Raw genomic sequence first — 25162 nt, forward strand, 5'->3', positions numbered from 1 at the left:
AACCGTACAGGGTGTTGGTGAGGCCTCACCTGGAGTACTGTGTACTGTTTTGGTCCCCGTATTTAAGAAAGGATATACTGGCATTGGAGGCAGTTCAAAAGAGATTCACTAGGCTGATTCCTGGGATGAAGGGGTTGACTTATCAAGAACGGCTAAACAGGTTAGGCCGTTATTCATTGGAGTTTAGAAGAATGAGGGGTGATCTTATTGAAACGTACAAGATTCTGAGGGGGCTTGACATGGTAGATGTTGAGAAGATGTTTCCACTAGTGGGGGAATCTCGAACTAGAGGACATAGTTACAAAATAAGGGGACACTCATTTAAAACTGAGATGCAAAGGAATTTCTTCTCTCAACGAGTGGCAAATGTCTGGAATTCTCTGCCCCAGAGACTTGTGGAGACTAGATCACAAAGTATTTAAAGAGGAGGTAGATAGATTTTTGAAATATCGGGGAGTTGAGGGCTATGAGGAGCTGGCAGGAAAGAGGAGTTGAGGTCTGGGGCAGATCAACCATGATCTTATTGAATGGTGGGGCAGGCTTGAGGGGCCGAATGGCCTACTCCTGCTCCTACTTCTTATGTTCTTATGCTGCAATCAGAACTGTCAACATAAGAGGTAAAGTGAACATCCGGAGTGAGATTTATCAGAAAAGTGTAAGACATTAAAAGCCTATTTAAACTGGGAGTAAGGCTTACTTTAAAAATGAGATGCAATAAAAAGTTAAAAATCACATTTTAAACAAATAAAAAAATCGCTCTAAAGGCGTGGGCTTGCACTGAGGTGTGACAGAGGGCTGGATGCCAAGAGTTGGGCTGAGCCAATGCTTGCTTGCTGGGGTCTGTGTGTGTCCCTTTAAGAGCTCTTGCGCCGTGCTTCTTGTTGCGAGTTTTCTTTGGTGAATCGGTGATCATGGCGCCTGTGTTCGTGGCTGTCCGCGTCCTTCTGGGGCTTTTCTTTATGTTCACCGGGGCCACGAAGCTGACGGATCGGATCTTCCCCTCACTGTACGCGGAGGCGGTGGGTATGAGCAGGAGCAGCGCTGGCGAGAGGAGGCACCTCCGACCCGGGGCTGCAGCTATTGCAGAGCAGCTTCTTGTTGCTTTATACATAGCTATTTTGGCGCTAAATTAACCCAAAAGAGGAGAGCTGCTGAGTTATGGGTAGGTCTAGGTGTAATGTTGAAAACAAACATAAAAAATCAGGAGCTACTGCAAAGCAGGATCGAGGAATAAAAAGGACGGGAGATGTAGGTTTGTGCAACACTTTTAAGATCAATGATCCGATCCGCGTGAATGTGCAACATTCTTGTTAAATTTTGCATTCACTGTAATTATAATATTCCCAAATGGATTGCACTTTTCCATCGCCGGTGTAAGAGATTGGGGCTGATTTCAGTCTGCAGTTCGCGCCGAGTGTGTTTCACATTTTGTTTTCAGTGAAACTGACTCAAACTGATGTCTTTAACATGTGTGTCGCTCTGAGAGTAAACACTCATCAAGTTAAAGTAGGGATTTTACTTGTTTTTTTTTAAAAAAAAGTAAAAAGCAATTAAAAAGCACTGAAAGGCGTGGGTAAATGTGAATGAATCCCAAACCAGCAGCACTGAGAAGTTGCATTAACATTTTTAAAGTTTTTAAATACAGTGAAGCTCCCAAGGATTTTTTTAAAAGTTTTTTTTAAAATAAGGAGCTGCGTTAAGGGGAAGTGAACCAAGGCGGCTTTCGAAAGTGATCAGAGAGGGTGGAGCATTTACAATAACAACTTGCATTTATGTACCTTTACAACAACAACTTGCATTTATGTACCTCCTTTTTAAGGGGGGGGGGGGAAGGGGAGGGAAATGAGAGAACGGAAAAAAATGGATGCCAAGCCAAAGATATTAGGAGGGGCGACCAAAAAGCTTGGTTGATGAAATGGGTTTAAAGAGCAGAGGGAGATGGTGAGGTAAAAGGGAGGGAATTCCAGAGTGTGGGCCTCGACGGTTAGAGGCATGGACCCCAGTGGTGGGGTGAAGGGATGGGAACTGTGCAAAAGACCAGAGTCAGGAACAGAAATTTCTGCGGGTGTTAATAGGGCTGGAGGAGATTCCGGAGAAAGGGAGGGGAGAGGCTCCGAACGGATTTAAACATTGTGCCTAGAATTTTAAATTGGTGGCAATGGGGCACTGGTGCCAATGTAAGTCAGCAAGGATGTGGGGACTGAGCAGGAATTGGTGTGGGTTAGATCATGGGCAGCAGAGTCTTAGATGAGCTAAAGTTTGCAGAAGGTGAAGAATGGGAGGCTGACCAGGAGAGCATGGAACATTTGAATATAGAGATAACAGGGTTGAGAGTTACAGTGGCAGCTGGGCTGAGGCAGGGGGTGAAAGCGGGCAATGCTATGGGGATGGAAGTAGGGAGTCTTTGTAATGGAGAAACTCAGCTTGGGATCAACTAGGATGCCAAGATTTCAAACATCCCGGTTCACGCTGCGTCACTGGCAGGAGGCAAATGGAATCAGTGGTGCTCGCATGGACTTTGTAGAGAGGGGGTGAAGGTGATAATTTTGCTCCTCCCAATCTTCAACTGGGGAGAATTGCAGCTCATCAGGAGTGGAGGTCTGGCAGCACAGAAATAGTGGCAGGATGGAGAGAAATGGTGGAGTTGTAGAGCTGGGTGTCTTAGTGGAGATGTGAAAGCTGACCGCCTATCTCTAGATGCTAAGAGGAGGGGTCCAAGGACTGATCTGTGAGAAATACTGAAAGTAACAATGTGGAGGTGGGAACAGAAGGCATTGCTGGAGATGCTGTTGCTACAATCAGATAGGTAAACGTGGAACCAAGCCAGGGCAATGCACTGATCTGGGTAATGGAGAGAAGGCATTGGAGGAGGATGGCGTGGTCAACCATGTCAAAGGTTGAAGAGAGGTTGTTGAAGAATAATGCATTACAGTCACCAAGGATGTCAGTTATAACTTTGATAAGGGCCATTTCAGTGCGGTGGCAGGGACTGATTGGAGAGATTCAAACTCAGAGTTGCAAGGACGACAAATACAGATTTGGGAGGCAACATCACATTCAAGAACTTTTGTGAGGAAAGAGAGGTTGCAGATGAGTTGGTAGATTGCAAATTGAAAGGGGTTAAGAATGGATTTTTTGATGGGGGTGGGGTGATGGCCATTTTGAAAAGGGCATGTGACAGTAACTAAGAGGGAAGCATTTGCAATGTCATGAGGGTGGATGTGGGGTGGTGGGGCACGGTGCCAGGAAGAGATGTTGGGTGGTCAGCAACTTAGTGTCAATTGGGCCAAAAGAACAAGAAGTGAATCTCATGGACAAGATGAGCACAGAGAAAGCATGACCAGAGATCAGAGAGAAACTGAAGAAAGACACAAGAGAAAGGTCCAGAATGTAGGCTAACGATAGTTGTAGTCTTGCTGCAAGAGCTTAATTAAAATGCCAAAAGCCTTGGGTGCACGATTTCATGTTTATTATTTGGATTTTCATTGTGCAGAGCTGGCACGGTGACTCATTATATTGGAGGGGCAGCTTACCATGCCTGCAGTATGGTGGTGTGCAGGTTTGGAACAGTGAGCTCCTGGCACAAAAGCAGATTTGATACTTTTTAAAAACAAAAAGCCAAGTTTACCCTTTGTACCTCAAGGTGTTGGCTCCATTAAGGGAGTAACCCCTTTTGTGCCTCTGTGTCCATCTATCATGTTTGGCACTAAAAATGAGTGCCAGTGGCTATTTGACTGTGGAGGGCACCACAGAAAAGCTCAATCCTGTTTTCACTGGACATCTACAGAGGCAGCAAAAGTAATTTGAACCCAATCGGGAATAGAAAACTTGGGCAGATATGTTTCCATACTTAACCCAAAGGCACTACTGTCAACTATAGCATATGACATTGTGGCACAGATCAGCTAAGCCAAAACCATCCGAGGATAGAATGATGTGCAAAACTCTTTCACAAGGAAATGTGGAAGATCGGAGAGAACAACGCATCAGCCCTTCTCGCACACCTCGAGCCTGCTCCGCCATTTAATTAGATCATGGCTGATCTGATTGTGGCCTTAATTCCATTTTCGTGCCTGCCCCAGCTCCCCCATCCCCACCCCCCCACCAAATAACCCTTGAGAGGAACAAGACAGTGTTCATTCTGGTGTGAACCTGCCAGTGAAACATCGCTCATAGGAGCAGTGTCATGAACTGAGCTTGCATGTCAACATTTCCCCTCATATGGGAACACCGATACATTGTTTTTAAAAAGACATACTTCCCCCCCAACAGCTGCGTTCCTGTTATTGTTACAACTTTGGCAACCAAGATAGTAGTGCTTTCAGTCAAAAATAGATGGAATTTAACAGTATGTTCTTCCCTGTTAAATGCAATTAGATTCAGTACAGAGCTGCTGCTTAAATTACACCTAACCACCTGTAACTGATTTCTATCTGTGAAACTTAGCAAAATGGGGTTTATTTGTGGCTGAACCCATCCCACGTGGAGAAATACACTTGGGTCTTTGTCAGGGATCTTTCCCACTGGCTGATGTGATTAAATTCACTGGCAGTGAAAATTGAGCCGTCTACCCACAAAATTAGAGTCCTTGCCAAGGCAGAGCTAAAAGCAGACATCTGGGTAAGAAACCCTTACTCCCAGTTGTGGGCTGAACAGATGTGTAATGTCATGCCATGTTAAACATGTGGCTCCATCTGTTTTTGATTTTTTTTCCCCATTAATATACATATTTGTTATTTTAATTTGAGAGTTTACAAAACCTCTTGTGAATTGAGCTCAAATTTAAAATGATCATCATTGTGTTTAAGCACCTTGGGATGTTTTGCTAATTTAAAGGCACTATATAAACACAAGGAGTTGCTGTTTAAATTCCTCCATGGCCTCACCCTTTCTTATCTCTGTAACCTCCTCCAGTATTGCAATCCCTCCCAAACTCTGTTCTAATAATTCCAATCTCATGTGCATGCCTGACCACCCCCAAAACCCAACCCCTCCTCAGGGCTTCAAAATTGGCAGCTGTGTCTAGGCCCCATACTTTTGCAATTCCTGCCTTAAACTCCTCTTCCTTTCCTTTTAAGACACCCCTCCTCCTAAATTCCAACCCTTTGACTAAGGTTTTGGTAAAACTTAATTTTCCCTTTTATGACTCAGCATAGATTTTTCACATGGGCTTCTTGGGACTCTCCATGTTAAAAGCGCTATATAAATGCACTTTTAGGAATTTTAAGCCCTATAGTTTGCCAGCAGGAATTGATAATTGTGTGGTATCCTTCTCCCTGTTTCTATGTGCCAAGAAGATCACTGGCATCCTCAAGAGAGGCTCCTAGTATTTAATATTCACAGCATTTTTCCATTAGCACTACTTGGCAAAATGAAATTGTAAAATTTCATCAATATGTGTAAAATTGTTTCAAAGTGACTGCATTTCCTATTAGCAGGAATGATTAAATCCTTTGTCACCAGATATCAAAAATCATATTGACTAAATGTTAACATAGGAGGTGTGTTTTGATCAGCAGATTATTAAGGACCAACAAGACTCGAAAAAAGCAATACAAGGATTGCACGCAGAGTACAGCAGTAATGCAAGGGTTAAATCACTGACAACAGTTGTAATCAGCTGACTATTGCACCACAGAAATGTTATCAATTTCAGTTAGCTGAATAATCTTCAGAGTGCAGTATCTTTACATCCGTTAACCAGTACTGTTGAAGGGAAAAGCATGGGTAAGGGAGGGGAGAGGAGAAAGGTATCAGTGACATGGCCATCGATAGAGTTGGGGTGTATAGCTAAATATTATACTTCAGGAGATGGTAATTTACTTCAGGAGGTGGTGAAGAATGAGCAGCCCCTCCTTATCTTCCCCCTTCACCATCCCCAGATGGTTCACCTCTAGTTCTTAAGTGGTGTTTTTTTCCTCTTGTGTTGAGTGCTGATGAGTAGTTCCACGATCATCACTGGCACTCCTCAAAGCAATTAACCTGCCTCTGTAGACTAGGCAGCAGTGCAGATCTATGACTTTCATAGATCTTGCTCCCTCTTTCAGTGGCCCACTGAACATGTTGAGCTGCTCAATGCATCAGTGCACCTGGAAAATAGATACTGAAGACCTCCAAAGGGAAGACTAGCAGCAACTTGAAATACCAGAACAGGAGAGCAACCTGGGCAGGTCACGTTGGTGTCATCCATCCTAGCATCTGAACTGCATCAGGGTGTAATGTAGATATGGTTTTATAACTGGCTATGTGAGAGCTGCCGGACTTGGGCTATTGTCTGGAAGAGTAGCATTGTGCGAACTCATTGTATCAGGGGCGGCACAGTGGCGCAGTGGTTAGCACTGCAGCCTCACAGCTCCAGGGACCCGGGTTCAATTCTGGGTACTGCCTGTGTGGAGTTTGCAAGTTCTCCCTGTGTCTGCGTGGGTTTTCTCCGGGTGCTCCGGTTTCCTCCCACAAGCCAAAAGACTTGCAGGTTGATAGGTAAATTGGCCATTATAAATTGTCACTATTATAGGTAGGTGGTAGGGAAATATAGGGACAGGTGGGGATGTTTGGTAGGAATATGGGATTAGTGTAGGATTAGTATAAATGGGTGGTTGATGGTCGGCACAGACTCGGTGGGCCGAAGGGCCTGTTTCAGTGCTGTATCTCTAATCTAATCTAATCTAATCTATTAGGTGATTAGCTTAAGGAGTGCTCGTTACAGAGGCTGATGGGGTAGTTGGCGCTTATTTTAAATTTGAAATACTTCTTGGCAATTTTGAGAGTTTTTGATGCTTATGGACTTTACACTTTGCTTCATGTGGAATGGATCAATTCTTGTACTTTCTATTTTCAAGTTTCCTAATCTTGTATCACACCTCTCTTTTGGGTGATTTTGCCTGTAAATTCCAACATTAGAGTTACCTTCTGGAGAGTTTCTCATTGGATGACACATTTTATAGAAATAACATCAGTCTGTACATTCAGATACTTTTTCCATTCGACGCACAGCTCTCAGGAGTTGATTCCAATCCAATAAATTCCGCATTCCTTAAAGTAAAAGCCACATTTTATGTTTTTGTAAATATCTTTTCATAGGAACATAGGAAGATAGGAACAGGAGTAGGCCATTCAGCCCCTCGAGCCTGTCCCGCCATTCAATGAGATCATGGCTGATCCGCGGCCTAACTCCATATACCAGCCTTTGGCCCATATCCCTTAATATCTTTGCTTAACAAAAATCTATCTATCTCAGATTTAAAATTAACAACTGTTCTAGCTTCAACTGCTGTTTGTGGGAGAAAGTTCCAAACCTCTACCACCCTTTGCGTGAAGAAGTGCTTCCTAACATCTCTCCTGAACAGCCTGTTCCTAATTTTTAGACTATGCCCCCTAGTTTTAGAATCTCCAACCAGTGGAAATAGTTTATCTTTATCTAGCCTGTCTTTTCCTGTTAATATCTTGAAGACTTCAATCAGATCACCCCTTACCCTTCTAAATTCTAGCGAAAACAGGCCTAATTTGTGTAATCTCTCCTCGTAATTTAACCCCTGTAATCCAGGTAGCATTCTTGTAAACCTATGTTGCACTCCCTCCAAGGCCAATATATCCTTCCTAAGGTGTGGTGCCCAGAACTGCTCACAGTACTCCAAGTGGGGTCTAACCAGGGTTTTGTACAGCTGCAGCATAACCTCTGCGTCTTTATACTCCAATCCTCTAGATATAAAGGCTGGCATTCCATTAGCCTTTTTGATTATTTTCTGCACTTGCTCGTGGCATTTTAAAGATCTATGCACCTGAACCCCCAAGTCTCTTTGGACATCCACTGGACTTAACCTCTTCCCATTTAGAAAGTACCCTGCTCTATCCTTTTTTGGTCCAAAATGGATAACCTCACACTTGACCGCATTGAAATCCATCTGCCACAGTTTTGCCCATTCACCTAGTCTGTCAATCTCTCCTTGCAATTTTATGCTATCATCTAGACTGTCTACAATGCCGCCTAACTTTGTATCATCAGCAAATTTGGATGTATGACTTACTATGCCATCATCCAAGTCGTAAGTGAATAATGTGAATAATTGAGGCCCCAACACAGATGCCTGTGGGACACCACTATCAAATCCTGCCAATCAGAGTACCTTCCCATAATCCCCACTCTCTGTCGCCTACCACTCAACCAACTTCCTAACCATGTCAATAATTTGCCCTCAACTCCATGGGCTTCTACCTTAGTTAACAGTCTCCTATGTGGGACTTTATCAAATGCCTTCTGGAAGTCCATATAAATAACATCCATAGATATTCCCCTGTCCACTACCTTAGTCACCTCTTCAAAAAATTCACTGAGATTTGTCAGGCATGACGTTCCCGTCATGAATCCATGCTGGCTGTCCCTGATTAACTTAAATTTTTCTAGGTGTTCAGTCACCCTATCCTTGATTATAAACTCCAGCAACTTCCCCACCACGGATGTCAGGCTAACTGGTCTGTAATTTCCTTGGTTTCCTCTTTCACCCTTCTTAAAAAGTGGACTGACATGTGCAGCTTTCCAATCCAGAGGGACCACACCTGAATCTAAGGAACTCTGAAAGACTATAGTTAGGGCATCTACAATGTGCTCCCCTCCAGATGGAAACTGTCAGGTCCTGGGGATTTCTCACTCTTTAGTTCCATTAATTTCCTTGTTACTGATGTTTTACTTACGTTATTTGTATTACGTCCCTGTCCCCTATTGGCTATTAATTTTTTCGGGACTTCTGGCAAGTTATCCTCCTTTTCAACTGTAAATACTGAGGCAAAGTAATTGTTCAACATGTCTGCCATTTCCCCATTATCAATGACGATATCTCCAGTTTCAGCTTTTAGTGGGCCTACATTGCTCTTGACCACCCACTTTCCCTTTATGTAACTATAAAATTTCTTCTCATTGATTTTGATGTCCCTTGCAAGTTTCCTTTCATAATCTCTTTTAGTAGCTCTTATAAGCTGCTTTGTGACCCTTTGCAGGTCTTTGTATTGATCCCATTCGGCCGGATCTGTGCTGCGTTTTGCATTTTTGTAAGCCCTTTCTTTTAGTTTTATGCTATCTTTAATCTCTTTAGTTGTCCATGGCTGTTTTTTTCTGTGAAGTAGAGCTTTTTCCTCTCAAGGGTATTTCGTTAAATGTTTCTTTAAATATTCTCCACTGTTCTTCAGTCGTTTGACCCATTAACAGATCCACCCAGTTTACCGTGGACAGTCTATGTCTCATTCCATTAAAGTCAGCCTTACCCAAGTCTAAAATTCTAGTAGCTGATTCGTGTTTTTCACTTTCAAATGTTACCTTGAATTCGATCATGTTGTGATCATTATTTGATAAATGTTCACGCACAGTTAGGCTACTAATTAAATTTGGCTCATTACTCATAACTAAATCTAATATTGCCTGTCCCCTTGTTACATCTAGGACATATTGCTGTAGGAAAATATCCTGGACACATTCCAGAAATTCACTACCTTTCTGACAGGTGCTCGTCTGCCTCTCCCAATCTATGTGTAAGTTAAAATCCCCCATTAATACTACTCGGCCTTTGTTACACACTTGCCTAATTTGTGCATTTATACAATCTAACACCTCAGAACTGCTACCGGGGGTCTACACACAACACCTATTACAGTTTTAGATCCTTTTCTGTTCCTCAGTTCCACCCACAAGGTCTCCACTGGATGCTTTCCCCTCATTATATCCTCCCTCACCAATGAGGTGATATTATTTCTAATCAGTAAGTTTACTCCACCCCCCTCTGCCATTTTCCCTGTCCCTCCTGTGAACTTTATAACCAGGTATATTTAGTTCCCAGTCCCGACCATCCTGCAGCCACGTCTCTGCAATGGCCACCACGTCATAATCTTCCATTTGAATTTGCGCCTGCAGCTCATCTAGTTTATTCCTTACACTCTGTGCATTTGTATATAGAACTCTTATTTGGGCTATACCCCCTAACCTGTCCCTCAGCACTGATGCTTTATTCGACGGTTTGTTATTTCTCTCTTCTGGTTTAACCAGTATACTTCTTGCAGTTTTGCCATTACCTGCAGTTCCTGAAGTAGGGTTCCTGACTGTTTCTTTACTCTTCTCCCTGTTACTTGTTTTGAAACTGTATTGACTTCCCCTGAGGCCTCCCCCTCCCCCCATTTACTAGTTTAAAGTCCTAGTGACCACCCTATTTATCCTTTCCGCTAGGACTCTGGTCCCAGATCGGTTCAGGTGGAGCCCATCCCAATGGTACAGTTCCCTCCTGTCCCAATACTGATGCCAGTGCCCCATGAAATGGAACCTCTCTTTCCCACACCACTCCTTTAGCCACATGTTTACTTCCCTAATTTTCTTTACCCTATGCCAATTTGCACGTGGCTCGGGTAATAATCCAGAGATTATAACCCTTGAGGACCTGTTTTTAAATTTTGTTCATAGTTCCTGATAATCCCCAACCATGTCCTCTTGCCTAGTCTTGCCTACGTTGTTTGTCCCAATGTGGACCACAACAACTGGATCCTCCCCCTCCCTCTCCAATATCCTTTCAAGCCAGTTAGAGATGTCCCTCACCCTGGCACCGGGTAGGCAACACACCATGCGGGACTCTCGGTCCTGCTTACAAAGGATGCTATCAGTACCCCTAGTTATAGAATCCCCTACCACTACCACTTTTCTTTTTGATCCCCACGGTGTAGTGGTCAGTTTGCTCATCCTCCCTACAGTCCTTTTCCTCATCCACACAGGGAGCAAGTACCTCCTACCTGTTAGACAAGGTCACGAGCTGAGGCTCCTCCATTGCTGAATTCAGGATCCCTTTACCTGCCTCACTTGCAGTCACACCCTCCTGTCCCTGACCACTGGCCGAATTTGAGATACTTAATCTACGAGGTGTGACTGCCTTAAGCACAGTGTCCAGGAACCCCTCCCCCTCCCTGATGTGCCGCAGTGTCTGAAGCTCGGACTCCAGCCCATCAACTCTGAGCCGAAGTTCTTTGAGCTGCAAGCACTTGCTGCAGGTGTGGTCACTGTGGCTCGCAATGGGATCTACCAGCTTCCACATCATGCAGCTATGGCACATCACTTGCCCTGCCATCTCTACTTTACTTTAGTTAATTAGTTTTTCAAATTTTTCAAATTAGTTTTTCAAATTTAGTGCAGATTCCCTATCAGTTTTCCTGTGACGTCACTTTTTTCAGATTTTTCTCAGTTTCAGTTGGAACACTGAAGCAGTGAAAGTAGCTCCGCCCCTCCGGGTCCACTCTACCTCCACTCCCCAGTGACTAGGCCGTGAAATCCCCGAGGTAAGTTATTTATACTCACAGCTCCGATGCTCCGCCCCTCCGGGTCCACTCTACCTCCACTCCCCAGTGACTAGGCCGTGAAATCCCCGAGGTAAGTTATTTATACTCACAGCTCCGATGCTCCGCCCCTCCGGGTCTGCTGTACCTCCGCTCCCCGGTGACTAGGCCGCGAAATCCCCGAGTTAAGTTATTTATACCCACAGCTCCGATGCAAACAGGTAGCTTCTTCCCTGCCCTCTCTGTTGATTGTGACGTCTCTATAATGTCACTTTTCGATTTTTCCCCTGCTCCGCTCTCCCACTCTCTCAGACTCTGATTTGGCACGTTTTTTAAACCTCTGGCTCCTCGGGCTGTGCTTCACTCTCCCACTCTCTCAGACTCTGGTCTCCAAATCTGATTTGGCGTGTTTTTTAAACCTCTGGCTTCTCGGGCTGTGCTCCGCCCTCCCTCCGTCTCCCTCGGACTCCCCACCTGCTAAGAATGAGGCATATTAATCTTGTCATGTGAACATAGATTTTAAACTTGCTGGGACGAAGAGAAGGCCTGTTACAAGGGCTGCCAGACACTTAGCTGAAAAATATTTGCATACTAACAGACAGTGCTTGTGGGAACAAAAGGACCATTCCCTGACACATTCAACCCACAATGGATTTTGATCACCAGACATTGAAGGTGTGAGGAACAGCATTCCAGAGATTGTGAAGGTGATATGATCCACAAAAGCCAGGACTGGTTAAACCAGCTGGTCACATGACTAACTGGCTGATCCAGGGTTTTTTGAACCAGCCACAGAACTTTTGAACTCAGAAAGACTGTTTGCACCTGGAGTGAGAAGCCCTCTCCTGTCTGCACCCATCTCTTTCTCACAAGCCTCTAGACCCACTGAGGACACATGAACTTCAAGAGAGAAAAGTCTCCTACATCGAACAAGGTTTAAGAAGAATACTGGGCCCCAACGAAAAGCAAGACCTACCTACAATCAAGGACTTTACAGCAAGCTCGAAGAACAGTAAACAAAACCTTCTTCAGATATTGTCTCAAACTTTTCCACTTTATTTCTGCTGCTTTTTTCTGTCTTTATCAGCATGTGTGTATCACGTATGCATGCTAGCGTGGGCATGTCGTGTATCCGTAGGTGATAACCGAATTAGAGTTTAAGTTTAATAAAGTTCAATATTTTTTCTTTAAACCAAAGAAAACCTGTTTGGCTAGTTTCTTTGCCTTATAATTGGAAGTTAGTGAACAAGGATTCACTAAGCGGGAGCTGAAAAAAACAATGTGTTTAAAGTTAAACCCTGTTACGATAAGACAAGGTGAAGACCGAGAGGGATCCGTAGACCCCTTTCTCACCAGGTAACAATATTTTAAGGATCAGTAAGTCTTATCTGGTTTTATTCATAAGCTTTTGTAGCAACTTCTCATCTGTCATGGCTCCCCATGTCGTTTCTCTGATGTGCTAGCTCATACAAATTGAAATTTCACTTTTAGTCACTGCTCTCAGCAGATTCTGCTCATCTGGTGAGCAGCCTGATCTAGGCCACTTGCACTCTTTTTCATGCTTTCGTGGAAATGCTTCCAAGGCAGTTCAGTTGAGTTGCATCCTGGCACTTAGTTTGGGCTATTTTCCATCAGGTTTAACTACAAATGTAGATAGAACTCAATTCTACATGTTCAAAGATTATGCATGTATTTCCAACGTGATTTTAACCACATGCTCTACAGCCTCCAGGCTGTTTGATCCTCGAGCCTGTTTACTGACATCTGGCCCCAAAGCTTTTACTATTAGCCTTTCATTTATAAAATGTGTGTGTATCACAATCGTCATTTCTACTGAGACCTGCTGACGCATTTTCTGCAAATATTAACAATCTAAAATATGTGTTGCCAAAACAAACCAGAGTCTGACCTTCATTCCACAGTTATAATACCCGGTCTTATTTATTTTCCCTTTATGTAAACTTAAACATGGGTTAGTGCTTGCGATTAAGAAAGGAAAGAAAATAGGTAACTAGCATGATCTGTTGATTTTTCACGTTTCCTAATGTTCATTAGGTGTTCACTGCTGTGCACCTCCTGAAGGAAATTTTAGTCCATCTGGTTGCAATTTTTTCTGTTCCTTTGCTCGTGCTTTGTTTTCCAGTACTATGTGGCTGCTGTTTGCTGCTTTCCATGTGGTCAGCTGTCTCTTCTCATCTTGTGCTATCTGTTTGCCCTTTGTCCTCATTCCATCCCTGTTGATAAATGGCACTTTGTAACACAGTTTTGGGCTCACCATCTACCTCTTAAGGAGTTCATCTAGCTATACCACCAGCTTTGCTCGAACATTGCACATCAAAGCAGTTTTCTAACATTCCACATAGATTTACAGGCAAAGACTTGAATCAATTGTAAATGCTGTAACTAAATATTGCATCAATTATAATACTTTTCTTGAGCTGTATATGGTCTGCAGTGTATTGCCTGTACGTGTTTTACCAGTTGTGCGTTCCTTTATTGCTGGAAAGAGGGAGAGAGCAAGCCTGAGTGAGCAGGAAAGCCTTTTAATTTGGAGATCTCTGGAAAAGCAAATTTGACTAATAGTTAAACAGAAGGAGAATTCATGTTTTTTTGCATGTTAACAATTATATCGCGTGCTTTGTTGAAAGTGAACAAATGCTGTTTCAACAGCAATAAATGGTATCATCTGCTGACATCAGGTTGATGTTGTGGCGCTTTCCCCATTGTGTTAGAAAGTTGCTAAATGAAATTTAAAGAGGAAAAAAAACTAGACTCTGGTTGAATGTTTCATCTATGAAAGTTATTTGCAGCATGGAGTATCTCTTTTAATTAAAAATGTAGTTTACCTCACCAGGTCTGAATCCAAATTTGGGCAGTTCATTCTGAAACAACCCATTATTGTGCTATTTCTGGAGGTGTGAAATTATGATAGAAGAGAACAGACAAATTATTCATGAGCTGTGGTCCCTGCCTGTGTGGGAATAAATGTGGATGATTCCAAGAGTCTTAAAAGTAGCCTCTGAGATGACAGTTATTTGTTGAAACTCAGGCCTTTGAAATTATACCTATTATTATTAGCGTCCAAATATTTACCTTGATTGAATGAAGTTTCTTTCTCCATTAGAAAGGCAGTGTTTCATATGGATGTGTTAAGTGTTGGTTCACTGATATTCGTATGGTATAATTTAGGGCTTGCGTCTCTGTTAATGACCAGTGAAGTTATAAGTTTTGCATTGGTGGGTTCAGAGTTTGACTGTTCATAGATTGGTTTGTAAGCAGTTCATTTAGCTGAGATATATCTATTGATTACCACTTTGTTATTTAAACTTCATTCCAGACAGATTGACGGATTTGGTTGTCCCTGCACAAAGGAGACTTGAGGGCGTTCCATATTGCTCAGCTGGAGTGAGAGAAGGAACTTCTTTGACATAAAGGATCTGCGTGGATTGATTATTGCACTGCTAAAAATCTCTGTGGTGAATTTTCACCAGAAGCAGCTTCCTGGGATTGCCCTGCATGCTGAGGCATACTGGCCAGTAAGGTCTTTGATTGATCCCCATCTGTACTAAGGTTAGCCAAATTTAACCAGAGCAACTGTTGAGGCACTACAGTTAGCGATATCACCCATGAATTAGGAAGGGGGGAATTGCTACCTGTGGCTCCTGTGCCATATAGTTGCTCTGTTGGCTAACAGGTGAAGATGATAGTTTTTCATGAATCTGAAGATGGCTGATGAGGCCAATTCAGGATCTACAGGCTTTATGGCACCTAGGGCATTTGTTGTCATGTGGGATGTCTGGTCATGTTTTATTAGTTTGGGTCATGGCTTGTTCTTTTCTCCGCTCTCGCTTTTCCTCTTCATTTTGTCGTCGTTGGGGCTCAAAATGCTGGGACCCTTCCCACTGACTCTACCTCCATCTGCTTCAGACCAGGGCGATGGTCTCCCAGGAGCTGATGTCAATGTTGAATTTCTTCATGTTGGCTTTCAGCACATCCTTGAAGCGCTTCTTCTGTCCTCCTCTGGTGTATCTGCCCTGACAGAGCTGGGAGAAGATGACCTGCTTTGCGAGTCTGGTATCTGACATCCAAACTATATGACCATCCCAACGAAGCTGATGACGAATAATCATATGCTCGATGCTTATGGTGCCTGCTTGTGAGAGGACACGGATGTTGATGTGCCTATCCTCCCACTTGATATGTAGGATCTTCCGCAGGCAGCATTGATGATATGACTCCAGTGCTTTGAGGTGCCTTTGATACGGTGTCCCTGTTTCAGCCCCATACTGTAAGGTAGGGATTATGACCGCATCTGTATGACTCTGTAAATTGTGAGGCACTCTGGAATATTCTGTTGAAGAATGGATGCCCTCCAAAATTCATCACCATCCTTCGCCTGTTTCATGATGATATGCGAACAGTGATCCTTAGCAACGGCTCGTCACAGCCTCCTTTGAGGCTAAGGCAGGAGTCAAACAAGGTTGTGTCATTGCCCCAACTCTTTTTTTCAATCTCCCTAGCTGCCGCGCTCCGTCTGAATAGAGACGAGCTCCCTGCTGGAGTGCTGCTTATTTATCGAATGGATGGTAAACTATTTAATCTCAGATGACTCCAATCAAAAACTAAGACCACAGTTGCACTACAGGTGCTAACTCACCATGTATCCGAGTGGCCTAATGCGATGGGGGAGCAGCCTGTGGCACTGAGAGCTTGGACACAAGTTGTGAATAAGTCACACTAAGATTTCGGGCTTATTTCGAAGAGCACATAACACATAATGCAGTATTGGTGTCAGCTTTGTTCTTTTCCCTTTGTTTGGACGAGGATCGTCAAAAGCTTTATGCACACAGGAGCTCTTTAAAGTGGTAAAAGCTTTGTGCTTTTTATTTTCTCCAATTTTTTTAGTGTAGCGTTGCTGCTGTTACAGATTTATTTCACATTTTTGTCATTAAAATCTTTAACCTTTCAAAATGAATTTTAGGGAGCCAATTTTTTTTAACTCCTTGTGCTAAATTTGTTTATTTTAATAGTTTATGTAGTACAAGATTAAAAAAGGCTTGTGGAGAAATCAGCAGGCCCCAAACACATGTACAGACCTTGCTTCACCTACCTGCCATGACTGAGGATATTGGCTCCACCTCGGGTGGTTCAGCAGGATGTCAGTTGCAGAGCTGTTGCCATCTGGAGCAGGCATCCTGTAGGTCTATTGCAGCATAGGGAAGGCTCTGCTCTCAGCTGTGCCTTATTACAGCAAGTGCTACAATATCCGTCAACATGCTCACAGATCAAACAGGCGCCCGACGCATCAGTCTCCTTTCACCCCAACAGCCTGATGCCACCGTGCTTCTTTTCCCAAACTGCAAGCTTATTGATGGCTTCTCAGTGCCCAAACTGTTTGTTAATAGGTGACCATGTTTGTACTACAGTGGTTTGATAGGTGAAGTTCTTGGAAGGTGTGAGCATGGCAGGCTTTCCATTGTAAGATGCAGCTTGAACGTGTACCCTGCTGAAATATCAGCCCCGATATTCATGGGGAGGATGTGGTGGGGTGGGGGGAGGCTGGGGATGCAGAGGTCCTGCCAAATGTAGCAACAGGACCTTGTTATGGTTTTTTTTATTCCATTTCCCACCTAGCTAGTCGCCAAATTGACAGGCTGTCTGCCTGCTGGGCAGCAATATCAGTAGCAGAAGGTTGCAGCTGGGGATGAAGGGGCAGGCTGCAGACTGGAGTGGAAGTTGGTTGTGATTGTAGCGGGGGCTAGAGAGTGCCTGGAATCAGCAGTGGAGAGGCTAGAAGTTTCCTTGAGGCACTGTTTCTCCTGGTCCACAAGGAGTGCTATAAAAGGCACTTGCCTACTGGAGCTGGCGGGACCCACTTCCCTTTCACACACCTCACTCCCCACTGTTAACCAAGGCACTTGAAAAAGTTTGAGTCAATTAAGGATAGCCAGCACAGATTTGTAAAAGGCAGATATGCTTGATTAATCTGATTGAATTTCCTGATGAAGTAACAGAGAAGGTTGATGAAGGGAATGCAGTAGGTGTTGTCTATATGGATTTTAAGAAAGTATTTGGCAAAGTACCACATAAAAGATTAATTAACAAGACTGAAGCTCATAGAATAGGAATCAGTGTCAGCTTGGATAAAAAAAATTGGCGTAAGGACAGAAAACAGCGAGTCATGGTAAATGGTTGTTTTTCAGGCTGGAAGATGGTAGGCAGTGGTGTTCCCCAAGGGTCAGTGCTAGGATCACTGTTTTTTTTAATATATGTCAAGGACTTGGATATTGGCAGAGAGAATAAGATTTCAAAATTTGCCAATGATACTCAACTTGGAGGTGTGGCAACAATGAGAATGATGCAAATTGACCGCAACAGGACTTAGATAGGCTAGCAGAATGGGCAGACAAGTGTCAGATGGAATTTAATACAGAGAATTGTGAGGTGTTGCATTTTGGAGGAAGGGTTAAGCAGAGGCACAATTCTAAAGAGTGTACAGGGACAGGGGTTCATGTGCATATATCTTTGAAGGTGGTAGGACATAATGATAGAGTATTTAGCAAAGCATATGGACTCTTGGGATTCATAAATAAATGTATTTAGTATGTTACAACCAGGTGAGAAGGGGTCTAGGGGGTTCCCTTTCAGCCTTTGCCTGTTTTAACTGTAATAGGGTTTAATTTTTAAAAACACCATGTTTTAGCTCTCCCTCAGTGAATCCTTGTTCATCACTTTCCAATTGTAAGGCATAGAAATCAGACAGACTTTCTTAGATTTAAACAAAAAAGGTGGAAGTTTATTAATCGTAAACTTGGTTAATGACTACGAATATGCGACGCGACCATGCTAGCAAGCATACACAATAAACACACACAGATAGAGACAGAGAAAGTAGAAAAGAATAACGGGGAAAAGTTTGAGGCAATATCTGGTAGTTACAGTCCTTTAAGTTCAATGTGGAGTCTTTGGTTGCCGGTAGGTCTTGCTGTTCGTTCAGGTGCAGTTCACGCTTCAACTTGTTTCAATGTAGGAGTCTTTTCTCTCTTGAAGTTTACGTGTCTTCCGTGGGTCCGGTGGCTTGGGAGAAAGCGAAAGAGAGCCAGCCAGGAGAGAGGTTGTCTTGTTCCAGCTTCAGTTACACTCTGCAGTCTCAATTCAAACTGTCCTGTGTCTAATTCAAAAAGCCTGGACAAGGTGGTTAGTCATGTGACCAGTTGGTTTACTTCTGCATTTGTGGATTCTATCATCTCAGCAGACCCTGGAATGCAAGCTTCTTTATACCTTCATGTCTGGTGATCAAAACCCATTTGGGTTAATTGGACCATGGAGTAGTTCTTTCGTCTCTCCAAACATCAACTTTTAGTATGTAAATGTTCTTCCAGCCACTGCTGGTCTCTTCAAACAAGTCATCTCTTTATTTCAGCAACAGTTTAAAGTTGATGTTCATATGACAAAATTAATATGCCTCATTCTTGGCAGTTGGGGGTCTTCATGACAAGTACCAAAGCAGGGAAGTTATGCTGAACCTTTATAAAGCTTTTGTGAGGCCACAACTAGATTATTGCATCCAGTTCTGGTCACCACACTTTAGGAAGAATGTGAGAGTCCTTGAGAGGATGCAGTGGAGATTTACCAGAATAATTCCAGGGATTAGGGATTTTAGCTACAAGGTTAAGGTGGAGAAGCTGGGGGTTTTCCCCTTGGAGCAAAGGAGATTGAGGGGAGATCTGATAGAGGTGTACAAGATTGTGACAGGTTTAGAGAAGTAGACAAAGAAATGTTGTTCCCATTAGCTGATGGTACAAGGACTATGGGACACAGATTTAAGGTTTTGGGCAAGAGACATACGGGGAATGTGAGGAAGAACTTTTTTATGCAGCAAGTGGTAATGACCTGGAACTCGCTGCCTACGAGGGTGGTGGAAGCGGAGATGATGAATGATTTCAAAAGGAAATTGGATGGGCACTTGAGGGAAATAAACTTACAGGGTTACAGGGATAGATTGCTTTACAGAGAGTCTGCGCGGACTGGATGGGCCGAGTGGCCTCCTTCAGTGCCTTTGTGACTCTGAGGATGTGACCTGCGCTCAATGTGCAGACACCTGAACTCTGTTCAATGTAAATTGCATTATTGGCCTGTGGTTTCTCTCTGGCAGCATGTAGCTGTGCTCACCCTCGCCATTGGCAAATTAATAAGTACTTTGAGTTGACATTCCACTGTGTGCTTTCACACATTGCTTGTTGTATTTGCATCAAATGCTCATGCATACTATATTCACTTAGTGGATAACCATTTCAAAAATAGCAAAACACAGAAATTTAGTTTGAGTGTGTTAACCATGGCACTACAGATAGCACACACAGCTTTACAGCCCCTAATAGACCAGGCCTTCTCGTGGAAAATGACCACTTGGATGAGGTACTGATAGGCCAGTTGCAAGCTGTGGAATTCTAAGCCAGTGTCGGGAGAGGAGGGATTCAAATTTAAAATGAGGATGTTCCTTGTAAGAAGGGATGTCTAGTAAACTTGCTTATAGAAAGAAAGACGTGCAGCCAATTTGCACACAGCAAACTCCCACAAACTGTCATGTGGTAATGACTAGAGCATCTGTTTTTAGATGTTGGATGAGGGATAAATATTGGCTGTGCCACTGGGGTAAACCCTCCCCCCCCCAACCCCCGGCTCTTCTTTGAAATAATGCTGTGGGACTTTTTATATTCACTTGAGAGGGCAGACGGGGCCTAGATTTAACATCTCATCCAAAAGATGGCACCTCCGACAGGGCAGGACACCCTCAGTACTGCACTGGAATGTCAGCCTATATTTTGTCTAAAGTGCATTAGTAATGGAATAGATACTAGTTGAGACCAATTAAGAAAATGGTATAACTAGGTTAAAAGGACAGTTGGATGTATTTCTGGAGAGAGAAGTGATTGAGGGGTACTTTGAGAAACTTGTTCGCTTAATTAGCCTCTTCCTATATATCGAAGTGACTTTGTTTCTTGCCTTAAAATGTGTTGATTTTCTTTCCCTTTATCTGTGTTTCTTCAACAGGTAAATGAGTTTGTGAAGCTTGCTGCAGTGTTCCCATTAAACGAATGGGGTATCAAGTTAGAGCCCATGCAATGCCTAATTGTAGTGGGCTGGATCGAATTGATTGGAGGTTTGCTGCTTGCGATTGGGCCTAGGATCCTGCAGGAAATCAGTAATATTATCCTTGCAGTCATTATGATGGGTAAGAATTGACGTAAAGTCCAATAAAATGCGCTTCAGTCGGACCCAGCCGTGATTACAACAGGGTCTGCTGTGAGCACATTGATCAATTAATGAACCTCTGATATTCCTTCATTCTTTTTACTGACAAACAGAAACTTTCACGTTCTGGAGGCACGTCAGACCTCCGAGAAGATCTCCCAGAATCAGAGAAGTGAACTGGGAGGGTAGAGTGGAGAAATGAGTCTCGTTATCCTCAAACAAAGGTGAATAAGGGGGATCTTGTCGATAGATATTAAACAATATAGAAAAGGTAAGCCTGGAGCATTACTTCAAGGTAAAATTGGAACTAGGACGAGATTCCAATTGACAATCAGCAAATGTATGACTGATGTCAGGAAGAATTTCTTCACAAGGTGTATTTGACATTTGGAATAGATCCACAAAGAGCAGTGGAGGAGAAAACCTTAAGCATCATTCAAGAGCCATTGTGATGGTGGGAACTGCAGGTTTTTCCTTTTGGATGCATTAGTTAAGATAGGCCGACTATCCTTTGTCATCTGTAGTCATCTTCTGAAGGCCACTTTGGCTGCCCAATTTTTAGAAAAAACACATGTAAGAATAGCGCAGCCAAGTGCAAAGTTGCAAAGCCACAGAGGGAATGCTTTGCACTGCCTTCTTACTGTATCGGGGTGATTTTATTTCCCTATGCATCGCAGTCTCTGAATTGTATCGGGCAGTTTGTGCTCTGGACAAATGGATCTAAAGTGAACCTCATGTCCTATAAGATGCTCACAACTAAAAAAGGGAGTAATATTTTATTCCAGGAGTCTGGGATGGATTTAAACCCAGATTCCAGCGGCAGAAGAACAGTGTACTAGTGAATTTAGCCTCCTCTGCTACCCATACTGTATTATATTCAATTTGTTTTGAAATATAAAACTTTGAACTTTCTGGTGGCTGTAACAGCCTGTAACCTTGAATGCATATGCTTCTTGTCTCCCCTAATGCTAGCAGTATATCCGTTAAATGTCCAGGTTTCCACTCATCCAATTTTGAACTGATCTAGTAAACTGTTTATTTGAAATCACCACCCAAGATATCCAGCATCTTACCCCGTCCAATTGAAATGCATATTTATAGACCAATGAAATCCACACATTATTCTTCCACTTCCTGACAATTGTCACTGATGGCCCTATTTTGTGCTCCATCTGAAGCAGCCCATGTCCAGATGCAGCAAGACTTGGACAATATCCAGGCTTGGGCTGATAAGTTGCAAGTAACATTCGCGCCACACAAGTGGCAGGCAATGACCATCTCAAACAAGAGAGAATATAACCATCTTCCCTCGATGTTCAATGACATTACCATCGCTGAATACCCCACAATCAACATCCTGGGGGTTACCATTGACCAGAAACTGAACTGGACCAGCCACATAAATGCTGTGACTACAAGAACAGGCCAGAGGCTGGGAATTCTGCAGCGAGTAACTCGCCTCCTGTCTCCCCTATGCCTATCCACCATCTACAGGGCACAAGTCAGGAGTGTGATGGAATATTCTCCACTTGCCTGGATGGGTGCAGCTGCAACAACACTCAAGAAGCTCGACAACATCCAGGACAAAGCAGCCCGCTTGATTGGCACCCCATGCGCCAACTTAAACATTCACTCCCTTCACCACCGATGCACAGTGGCAGTAGTGTGTACAATCTACAAGATGTACTGCAGCAACTCACCATAGCTGCTTTGACAGCACCTGCCAAACCCGTGACCTCTACCACCTAGAAGGACAAGGGCAGCAGATGCATGGGAACTCCACCACCTGAAAGTTTCCCTCCAAGTCACACACCATCCTGACTTGGAACTGTATCGCCGTTCCTTCACTGTCACTGGGCCAAAATCCTGGAACTCCCTTCTTAACAGCACTGTGGGTGTACCTAAACCCCAAGGACTGCAGCAGTTCAAGAAGGCAGCTTACCACCACCGTCTCAACGGCAATTAGGGATGGGCAATAAATGCTTGCCTAGCCAATGATGCCCACAATCCCACGAACGAATAATAAAAAAACTCACTCACCTTTCCTGTTGAAACTTTCATCCATGGCACACATATTTATTTTCTCTAATGCTCTACTCATTGACTTCCCCATCGGTTCCTCGCAGCTTCTCCTTAAGCCAGAGATCTACGGCCCAAGCCATCTATTTCTGTACTCAGAAGGAGGCTTATTATCTGGCCCAATCAGGATGTTGCTTTCATGCATCAGCCACCCAATTAGAAGGAGTGTTGCAGTGCACTTGAGGGCCCTTTATTGGTTTGCCTTCAGAATGTGATCTAGTCAGTCTAGAGACTGGACAGAATGTTCTGTACAAACAAAAGCAAAATACTACACATGCTGGAAATCTGAAATAAAAACAGAAAATCCTGGAAATACTCAGCAGGCCAGGCAACATCTGTGGAGAGAGGAACGGAGTTAATGGGCAGCATTTCTAGGCCCTGCCGAAGCCAGGAACAGAGGTAGGTGGGTGCTCAAAATAGTGCCACCAACCGGTGTGCCAGTTCCTCAGCTCCGTCCTGTCCCTAGGCTATGTTCTCGGAGGTGGGATGGGGGTGCAGTGGGTAGTGCTGCCAGCCGGTCTGCCAGTTCCTCAGCTCCGTCCTGTCCCTGGGCCATGTTCCCGGAGGCGGGATGTGGGGTGTGGCGGGTAGCCAATTAAAGCTAATTAAAGGCCTATTGTTGGAGGCCAACTGGGATTTTCCAAAGGCCCTCCCTGACTGTGTTTAGCAGCTGCTGCAGGCTGTCCTGTAGAAGGGTACCCCCACTCACCCTGTAGGGTGGCCATTCATCCGGTTTTATACTGGACAGTCTGGTATTTAGCTGGTCTCTCCACTGTCCGGTACTGGATCCCTTTATGTCCAGAATACTAGGGCTAAGACAGAAGAATTATTTAATGAGGCATGCACCTAAAGTAATTTCGCAAAATACAGTAATCTGAAAGGCAACGACTAGCCAGGAATATACTGTGATTCAGTTTGCTGTTCTCACCAGCAACTTTCACTTGAAATTAATCCATTATACTCTCAAACCCAGGTGGTTCTTGTGCATTTTTTAGTTGCGGGCTTAGGAGGCCGGTGATGATGTCATCTCCATGTGTGATGATGTCCTCTCCACATGTGCTGATCTCATCTCCATGTGTGATGATGTCACCTCCATGCGTGGTGCTATCTTTCTCCCCATGGTGCAGTGCTGCTGGTCTGCTAGCTCTGGTGTTCAGTATTCTTGGCCTCTGGCAATGGCCATCCTACGCTCCCCATCACCCCTTACAATAGTGGCCTGGCTGCAAAAGTGTTTTTTATTTTAAATTTGAAACACTTGGAGAGAGGGCAGCTCCATTTTGGGGTGCCCTCTCCCTCGTTTATCTGCCATGGCATCCTGTTGCTGCTTTCAAGCTGCAGTATCTCCAGCTTTGTGAGCCTGACCACCATCCTTAATTGGATCATGAGCCCACCCTCTTGCCCTTAATTGACTAATTCAGGGACTATTTCCTACACAGTGTGGGTTTCTGATCCCCATTTGAACCTGATGGCAGGGTCCTGAAGCCTGCAGGAAAATCCCGCCCAATGTTTCAAGTCAGAGGAATTAGACAGAGGTTGTGAGGAATAGAGTGGGGCAGTTGATGAGTAGAGAAATCAGTACTTGTGCCATAGATGAGGGTTTCAGCAGGAGAGGAGGTGGGTGAGATGGGGCACAGGATAGGGCCATCAGTGACAGTTGTCAGGAGGTGGAAGAATAACGTGTGCATTTCATTGGTCTGTAAATGTGTGTTGTGATTGGACAGGGAAAGATGCTGAAAATCATCAACCTGAAATGTTAACTCAGAATACTCTCTCCAATTGAACAGAACAGGAAGCTGAATGCCATTATATTATTATTATTATAGCTGAATGCCATGGTTGGCAGTTTTGAAAATGGACCCAGTGCTGAAGAAATATCCAGATGGCAACCCCAGGCTTCTGACTGTTGTCACATCTGCCTCCCAACTCCCACTGGTTTCTTCCACTTTTCTCCGGACTTCAGTCCCACATTGTGCCACTGGCTAGTGACGGGGCTGTGGAGGGAATCAACCAGGATTCCCACTTTTGATCATTATCTAGTGATTCTTGCTAGAAAGTGCATCGATATTTAAAAATCTCACCTGATTCTAGGTAAAACCACAGTGGGCACAGTAGGTTATGAAAATCATAGGATGGCACATTGTCACAACCTATAACCAGCCTTGACTACAGTCTGTGTGAGACAGTAGGAAAATGCAGGGTAGCAATTCAATTCATTCATCATTACACTTAATCAACCAGTTGGTTAATTGTATTAAGTATTCAGGTTCATGTGCTGTGTAATTAAGAGATGAGCTGTGCACAGAGTATTGGATAGTCAGGGATGAACAGTAACCAGAATATTAGATACGTGACACTAAAGCTCGAAGCCAGAATCCAAGGTTGTATAATCTTTCCTTCTTTCCTAAAGGTGCCAATTTGTGCTGAAATGCAGTTCCATGGGAGGTGATAACCCTGCAGTGCTCACCCTTGTTTCCATTCTTCATGCATCCTCAATGACACACATTGATTTCCAGTCTGCCAATGAATTAAT

The 25162-nt window shown here is 43.8% G+C and overlaps 1 protein-coding gene across 5 annotated transcripts in view; it reads left to right on the top strand.

Annotated features, from left to right (window-relative positions):
• Positions 1–819: 819 nt before the first annotated feature.
• LOC137347112 (transmembrane protein 35B-like) overlaps positions 820–25162 on the top strand; it is a 60264-nt gene continuing 35921 nt past the window's right edge. Inside the window, exons 1-3 of one of the 5 annotated variants that reach the window (XM_068011216.1) lie at positions 821–1019; positions 20353–20533; positions 20667–20777. In XM_068011216.1, coding sequence (XP_067867317.1) covers positions 912–1019; positions 20353–20533; positions 20667–20755 — 378 coding nt within the window. In that variant the 5' untranslated portion in view covers positions 821–911 and the 3' untranslated portion in view covers positions 20756–20777. Of the gene's footprint in view, positions 1020–1046; positions 1249–20352; positions 20534–20666; positions 20779–25162 lie in introns of those variants that run through there. The other 4 variants (XM_068011217.1, XM_068011213.1, XM_068011212.1 and 1 more) reach the window with 4 other exon arrangements.

The sequence above is a fragment of the Heterodontus francisci genome, chromosome 31, assembly GCF_036365525.1.
Source record: "Heterodontus francisci isolate sHetFra1 chromosome 31, sHetFra1.hap1, whole genome shotgun sequence".
NCBI classification, from domain to species: domain Eukaryota; kingdom Metazoa; phylum Chordata; class Chondrichthyes; order Heterodontiformes; family Heterodontidae; genus Heterodontus; species Heterodontus francisci.